Genomic DNA, 8,722 nt, shown 5'->3' with positions numbered 1-8,722 from the left:
CCACTGGCTTTTGAACCCCATCTTCAACAACACAGACCTCGATAAATCGCCATTCGACACGATCATAAATTTATTTTCATAAAAGATATTTTATTTTAGTATAAATTTATTACCATTTTATTTATAAATTTAATTAATGTTACTAAAGAGGAGTTTAAATATAAAATCTCTATATACTATTAGTAATATTGATGGAATAATTACAAATAGGTTCAGAGCGGAATAATACGAAGCGAATCAGACCTGGGGCACCAGACCCGACTTGACTACTCTGGCCTAGTAAACCACGGGGCCGAGCAGACCATGGCATGGTCTACCACCCGAGCAACAGTTGGGATCGGGTGGTCCCCAATTGGGACTGGATGGTCTCCAAAGCATCACCCATGGCAGCAACCCGAGCAACACTCTGCACAAAGTCAGAAAGTAAGATATATATATGGTCACGAATGATATCTACAAAGTCATAAACAAGTACATACCTTGAGTAAAGGGCGATAGACGGCATGGCCCTCGTACATCTCCGCATCACGAGGTAGGAGGAAGCTCTGTATGATGAGGGGAGGAGGAGGAGGTAGGGATGGCAACGGGGCGGGTAAGGATGATCTTGCTTTCTAAGGTAGATAGTCTAAGGTTCAAACCTTATCTTGAACATCCACTTCGTTTCTTTTGTTCCGTAATAATATTATGGAGTATAATTGTGTGCAACAAAGCTTACAAATTAAAAAAAAAAAAAAAAAAAAAAAAAAAAAAAAGGCAAACCCGTATAGAACCGGCAGCCAATTCATGAATCGAAACCTTAATATAAAGTTTTGGTTTGCAATTTGGTGGAACCGTGAGTTTGGAACCGGAATCAAACAATAGTCACCTCTAGCCAGGAGGGGTATCCCCGTCCCCGACGGGAAATTTACACCCACATAAATCTCTTTTATATATATCATATATCTCTCCCCCGGCATACTTTCTATTAAATTATGTATTTAAAGAAAGATAACACCTGCATTCAAAAAAAAAAAAAAAAAAGAAAGATAACACCTCACCATTGAAGTGAAGATATCAACTCACCATATAAGATTGTAACTCATTGAAAAAGTACAAGTATGCATATGACATTATATTGCTTCAGTTTTTTCTTTCTTCTGTATGTATTTTATTCGAATGTATTCTTCTAATTGTAGTATGATACACACACTACTATTAGGAATAAGTGTAATTTAGAGGAATTTCAATTAGTAGAGATTTAACCAGCAACATCAGTTATAAAGCAAAGGAGATCAAATCAAATGATAAGCACCAAAGATTCTTTTTCAAGAAGTACTAAAACATTCCTTGTCAAGAAGTCTTTAAATAATGGAAGGATGAAATAAATAAATAAAATTAGGAATAAAGATCAAATGACCATAGAACTGCACACAATAATGCAATTAGCCCACTAAACTTAAAAAATCTACAATTGAATTCCTAAACTAACCAATTTCATATGATTTCGGCAATTTATATCCTACACCACGGCGCGCGTTGCACTATGCGCCCAGATGCAAAACGACGTCGTTTTAATTTTTTTTTTTTTTTTTTTTTGAAATTTCCCGCCCCAGTTAATGGCAGTAGTTTTTTCTTTAAAAAAAACCGTTGTTCAAGAATGTACATAATGTTATACTAGAATACACATAATTGTATACATGAATGTACATAATTATATAACAAAATATACATACTCTTTTTAAAAGATAATACACATAATATAACATAATACATAATAAACATAAACTTTTAACATAATACACATCAACTATTAACATAATACACACAATTTTCTGATTCGGATGTACATAATTGTATTAAAAGAATGTACATAATTGTATAAAAAATGTACATAACTGTATGAACAAATACACATAACTGTGTGAACAAATACACATAATTCCAGCAACTTCCTACCGCGCCTCCCAAAACGACCCCAAAACGACGTCGTTTTGGGAGGCGCGCGGCGCACAGTGCTATGTGCGCTGTGGTGTAGGGTATAACGATTGTATAATTTATCCAATTTGCAGTTTTCTAACAAGATCATTTCAATTTAAAATATTTTTTTAAAAATAAATTTTTGGAATTTAAATTTAAATTTAAATTAAAAAAAAAAAAAGAAAAAAAAAAAAGAGAAGACTTCGTCGCCCGGGGACCAAGAATATTTCTTCGTCTCCGACCATAGAAAACCGGACAAGACGGTGGATCTCAGTCCGTCGTCTACCTCGTTCATCCTCTCCTTTGACTACCCCAATAATTGCTTTCTGCAAAAAGGGGAAGAAAAGATCAACAGCGGCTGTGCCTCGAAGCTGCCGTCGAAGATTACATCATGGCGGAGAGAAAGCTTAGGGATTAGTACTTAAATTATATTTTTAATTAGTATTGAGGATTGTAATATATATGATGATAATTTTTACCTTTTTTTTCTTTTTAAATTTTAATTTTAAATAATAATTTTTTAAAATATTTTAAATTTAAGTGACCTGTTAGAAACCTATAAATTGTATGAAATTAGTTAATTTAGGGACTTAAAATCTCCACTGAAGATTCAATCCGGGTATTATCTGTGCAATTGGATGACCTATTTGATCTTTATTCCATAAAATTATGGTGGTAAAATTTATAATAATTTTTCATTTGGCATACCAAATTAAATAACACTACAAACAATAATATAACTTTATTGTAACATTAAGATAAATTATAAAATTTGACCTAGATAAACTAAATAATCATGAAGCTAACTCCATCATATCCTTGAAAATTGAAATAAATAAAATAAAAAATTCTTCATTCCAAAAAATTAACAATCTCATCCTCCACATGCACAGCACCTCTGTAAAAATCTGGATAATTACAAACTGCATGTATCTCAAATCTTCTCCAAACATCTCTTCCAAATGAATAAACTAAAATCAAAGGAGACGTCATACAGTTACGTTGAATCAAGAACACAATCTCCCCCATACTATTCGTTGTAAACTCCATGAAAGTAGCTTCTCCCATCACCTTCTTCTCCTCCAATGGAAGAATGACTGTCTGCTTCTCCCACTCCATTGACCTCTCCAACGTACATATATCTATCTTGTCGGGCCAGGGTGTGAAGGTTCCAGAAGCCTTTTGTGGGCCGAGGATGTTAATGAAAGCTAGGCCACCATTCAATTTCATCCATGGCTGCCCACCCTTAAGATAAGGGGAGGGATACTCAAATGGGAACGGTATGGATGTGATAAAACTCTCCGTCGCAACATCCATTGCAATTATCTTTGATTCTTCAGTAGTGAAGAAATCAAATAGATTAGTGAGCGGTTGAGAGAATTGGCGTGGAATCAAATAGATAATCCCATGAATGTGGACGGCACCCTGGGTGGATACAGTGAAAGGGAAGTAGTCTATCTCCCTCCATGTCTTATCCACTCCCACCGTTAAAACATACAGCCGATTCAACATCCACCCCTGATCAGAATCACAGTACACTACCGACCTGAAAACCTTGTACCTCTCCAAAACCGAGTCAAACCCCAACACCGAATAGGAGCAGACACCCAAGTTGAAAGACGACGCCGCATAGCCGACCGGCCAACCGATGCTCGGCAGACAAATACGCCGTCCGGTACTAAGGTCGTAGACGGCTTCGCCTCCCGATTCTCGGCAGAGACACGTCTTGCCATCGATGGAACATACTAAACCTTGTACGTCCAAACGCTGGGCAGTGTCGGCTCGGAGGTTTCCATGGCTGTCTTCACTGTAACTCACGGAGTATAAATTTAATGCGCGGGGTGTTTTGGATGGGAGAGAGACGAGGATTCTGAATGCGAAGCGTGGCTCCGGTATGAGATCATGGAAGAATTTGGAGGTGCATCTGAATCCCACTGCGGATTTGGGAGGAAGACCGGTGAGAATTTCGAGAAGAATATCTAGTGGAAGAGAGGTTATGGAAGTAGAAGAAATTGAAGGGCTATCCATCCGTCTTTTGAAGTTTGATCTTCTGCAAATCCAATCAAAGAATGGAGATTTCAGATTTATGGGTCGACGATTTTGATGTTTATATAGACTTATTAGGTGCGATACAGAAGTTCTTTTTTTTGTAGGGGTGTGATACAGAAGTTGATATCAAGTAAAACACACAAAGTCATTGTCTCAAATCTCAATACATATAAAACAATGTTATTAAAAAGAAATATAATCAATGCAATAACAATAAGTCAAAAGCCGCAATCTAATGGAATTCAAAAAATAATAAGTCAAAAGCCGCAATCTAACGGGATTGAAATTAGTCTCCCAAGTAAATGTAAGAATGTAAAATTACATAATAATTAATAAATGGTTATTTTCTTATAAAAATACAGTATTACGTATAATTTTTAAAAAATATTACCAATTAATAGATATTACTTAATTTTCATATAATATTTTATTACCAATTAAGTTTTATTAATTCTTTTATCAATAAATTAATTAATTGATATTAAGAAAAAGTTTGAATGGTAAAGTTGATGATGAGGATTTTATTTTTATTAATAGTAGAGATTGGTGTAAAATTGGTATTCAAATTTTTATTATTGGTGTAAATATTAATTAATAAATCATTATTTCCTTATAAAATTACTTAATAATTAATAAATTATTTTCTTATAAAATTATGTTATTACGCAGAATTTTCATAGAATATTACCAATTAATAGATATTAGTTAATTTTTATATAACATTTTGTTACCAATTAAGCTTTATTAATTCTTTTATGTTATAAATATATATTTAGTGTGGCCATTATTAGTATTGATTATGTAACGGTTAGGTGATTAGTGGCTGCATTATGTCTTCCGTTACATTTGTATATTATATATAGATATGTTGTGATTGTGTGGGAGATACAAGAGATGAATGAATAAGAGATCCTCCTGCCTTGTCTATCACTTGCTCTCTTTGTATCTTAGTTTCTTTTTTCAGCAATTCCTTTGACCAATCTGTAAGTATTTTCCCTAAATACAATATATTATAATATATTGTATTATTGGGTGGCTGTGGTGCAAGTAGGAGATTGAGTCAATTAGTGACTTAATCTGTTATGCAACTCAGGATATTCAGTTAAGCTTTAACTGAATATCTGCCTATGGCATGTAGGCTTCTAAGCAAAATAGTCCTCCCACAGCTCCCGTGTTTAGGACACGCACCATCACGTATTCGGGAGAGAAGTGGTAGACAAAACATACACTAACCTTTATTCGGCAGGTTTACTATCTCGTGGCAATACCAACGACTATGGCTGGGGATATTCGGGCGATCCTAAAGCTTCCGCTACTACGAGACAGGTTACTCGTTACTACAGTTCATGTTAGACTAAATTTATTATCTAACATTTGGCATCAGAGCCTTAAAAATCTCTGTCTGATTGTTTGTATTGTTGAATACAAAATCTGTTTTGTTTCTCCAAAAACTAATATCATATACATTAATTTTAGTATATGTTGTTCTTCGAAATATTGTATCTTGATCTCAATTTATTGTTGTTGCTATTTTGTTGCCGTTTTTTGGAATCCACCGCAATCGAATTTTGGACGGAGGAATACGGCTCGAAGGTAACAACTTGCAGAGCAGCCTGGTGACATAGGAGTTCGTTGGAAATCCATCATCGTTTTTCCAGTAGTTGCTGCTGCTTCTTCATCGGGCTGCAGTGGAGAAAGGGAAGAACCATTCATCCTCTCCGTCTTCCCTTCCGGCGAGCCTTCGATATGGCGCTGGTTGGTTATTTGGACTAACTATAGTAAGTTGGACTAACTAATTATTTTATTACGAAGCTTACTTGGTTATTTGGACTAACTATAGTAAGTTGCGTGGTATGATATACCTCTTATGGATTCCAATAATAAAATATATCTTCTGAGCCGAATTCCAACTTGGTTTTGGAAGGCGTATTTTATTATTTTAGTATGTCCAACTATGGTGGAGAATCATGTCCTCATTAATTATTCATTTAGTTGGACTATAATTAGAACCAAATATTGATTATTTAGTATGCCCAACTAATGGTGGAGAATTATATCTTCATTATTTAGTTGGTCAAATCAATTATGAGTGTTATATCATTAATTTGGCTAAAGAATATCTTAATCAGTGGGAGTGATCATTTAGGAAAGATCATTAAGATACTCCACTAAAGCTGATGGATTTAGTTGTTTTCATACATTCCAAATTGGATTGTGCGTCTAGCAATAAGTCCAAAAGTTTCCACAAGTATTAATTTAGTCTTTTGTTCTTATAATTCATAAGTTCATTTCATTGAACGTTTGGTTGTACAACATATTTATGAAAATGTTGTAACAATATTAATGAATTTATTAGAACGAAAACATTTAACTTGTGGTGCACTGCCAATTAATAAATTCTTTAGCAAATTAACAGTCTTTAGTTTCTTCAAAATTGATCCTGGGCCATTTTTGGTTTGTAAGGCCCAAAACAATTTTGTAAGACATAATTTGACTCGTAATGTTCAATTAATTTCGAGGTGGACCTTGAGATTATTTGGGAAGTTGGTGTATGTTTAAGATTCCAAATTATTGACTTAGACCTTATGGTTTATATCATTGGAATGTTTCTGTGACTTGACTATCTTTTGGGCTATCTTAATGAGTGGGAGTGACAGACATGTCAACTCCAAGCTCTTAGCCGTTAGAGGTAGTGTTTATGTTAACTTATAAACAAGTCATAGAATATAGTTAGCATTATGCTAACATTAAGAGATCTCTACTTAAGGCATGCTTCTAAGATTTTGGAGATCATACAGTGAATTTAGATGGTTTCTTCCTTCAGTTGTGCACATAATATATTTTGAGAAACATCCATTAAGGGACTAAGAATAAACGTCGGGTTTGTTCATAAAGAACCTAAGTTAGAGAATTTAAATGCATGTGATCATAGTAGATATTACTCACTTGATTAGTAGATGACGTATTACTATGGTTCTTGTATTTTGTTCTTTAATGAAGGTTGTGCCAGTACTTGTACCAAGTGAGAGAATGTAAGTATTTTCCCTAAATACAATATATTATAATATATTGTATTATTGGGTGGCTGTGGTGCAAGTAGGAGATTGAGTCAATTAGTGACTTAATCTGTTATGCAACTCAGGATATTCAGTTAAGCTTTAATTGAATATCTGCCTATGTTGATGGCATGTAGGCTTCTAAGCAAAATAGTCCTCCCACAGCTCCCGTATTCAGGACACGCACCATCACGTATTCGGGGGAGAAGTGGTAGACAAAACGTACACTAACCTTTATTCGGCAGGTTTACCATCTCGTGGCAATACCAACGACTATGGCTGGGGATATTCGGGCGATCCTAAAGCTTCCGCTACTACGAGACAGGTTACTCGTTACTACAGTTCATGTTAGACTAAATTTATTATCTAACACAATCATGCTTGAGCTAATGGGTTACAACACATTATCAGCGAATACTCTACTTCATCCTGAAAGGAATTTGATCTTCATCTTGTTTGCAGCGATTTCCTCCAAGTCGTTCGAGGGAAAGGATTATGGTTAATACCATTCCGAGTCAACGGCATATTCAAAGCCATAGATCTAGAAGCAACACCGGGTGCAGGGGTGATAGGTGTCTCCGGCGTCAAGGCCAATCTGTGGCTCCACGGTGGTTGCAGAGTCACTATTTCAAACCTCTCTGATCTCGATCAACCAAACAAGATTGCTCCTCCCAAATCCTCAGCGATTTCCCAGGATATTTTTAAGCGATCCCCCAAAACTCTCCTCCGTTTTCCTCAATGTTGCGAATGTATTTTTAATTTTGAACTGAATTGCAGTGCCCAACGCAACGACAAACGGAGAATCATCGATCGAACACGAGTGTCGAATGACTAGTCGAAAAGGCGATGGGACTGTGAGCCTGTGGTAGATCGACGAACTAAGCTAAGTATTCTTCCTCCAAAGAGAATTTTTTCTACATGAATATATTTATGTGATAGATTCTCATTTTGTGTGATTAGCCATATTTTCTTGAAAAACTGCTTATATTACATGCTTAAACATATTCAGAATCGTAATTACGTATTACAGATTTTCTATATATTATATTCTTGAATATGGAGACTTTTGCTTCCTTTGCTTCTTTAGCTTGCGTTTAATTATAGAGAACTAAAGAAGTATATAATGATTGTTTTCAGTACATGATTAAATGGATCTGCATAGGGTGAGGCTGGAAACATTTGAAGCAAGTGGTTTGTTTAAACTAAAAGAAGTATACAGTCCTGTTCTGTGAACTTGTTGTTTTAGAAAACCATGACCCTTTGCCTTGTTGCACCATCTTTGTCTGCTAGTCATGAAACAAGGTGTTTTATACATCACAATTTTATTAAGGTGGATCTGAGTGTTTTGGAGTTGCTCCATATGTACATTTGGAGGATTTAATAAGTAGTTAATATATAATTTGATGCGCAATCCAAGCTGAGTGCTTATTTCTCTTTGATTTCAACCTTTAAAAAACATTTACTGTAAATGTTGATTGCTTTGGAGTCATCGAATTGAATGTGGCAGGGAGAGAGGATGAAAATTATTCTCTGGAAAAGGTCCCTAGCCGATAACGCACGCGGATGAACAATGTGGCCACTGTGGTGATCGGACACGCTCCGACGCAACGTCACTGCTGATGTTGCTTTTGCCGAAGAACATGTGGAGAGCTTGAGACAGC

The 8,722-nt window shown here is 35.4% G+C and overlaps 1 protein-coding gene across 1 annotated transcript; it reads right to left on the bottom strand.

The window, feature by feature from the left end:
- Nucleotides 1-2,808: 2,808 nt before the first annotated feature.
- LOC109172325 (F-box protein At5g62510-like) lies at nt 2,809-3,984 on the bottom strand. The gene has a single exon (XM_019321511.1). The coding sequence runs from the start codon at nt 3,982-3,984 to the stop codon at nt 2,809-2,811; it is 1,176 nt and encodes a 391-aa protein (XP_019177056.1).
- Nucleotides 3,985-8,722: the final 4,738 nt, after the last annotated feature.

Source organism: Ipomoea nil, unplaced genomic scaffold (genome assembly GCF_001879475.1).
Source record: "Ipomoea nil cultivar Tokyo-kokei standard unplaced genomic scaffold, Asagao_1.1 scaffold0143, whole genome shotgun sequence".
NCBI lineage: Eukaryota > Viridiplantae > Streptophyta > Magnoliopsida > Solanales > Convolvulaceae > Ipomoea > Ipomoea nil.
The sequence above is the reverse complement of the archived record's forward strand: the minus strand, read 5'-3'. Positions and strand labels throughout refer to the sequence as shown.

Coding starts and splice junctions, on each gene's coding strand:
- LOC109172325 (XM_019321511.1), bottom strand. CDS start 3,984: ATGGATAGCCCTTCAATTTCTTCTACTTCCATAACCTCTCTTCCACTA.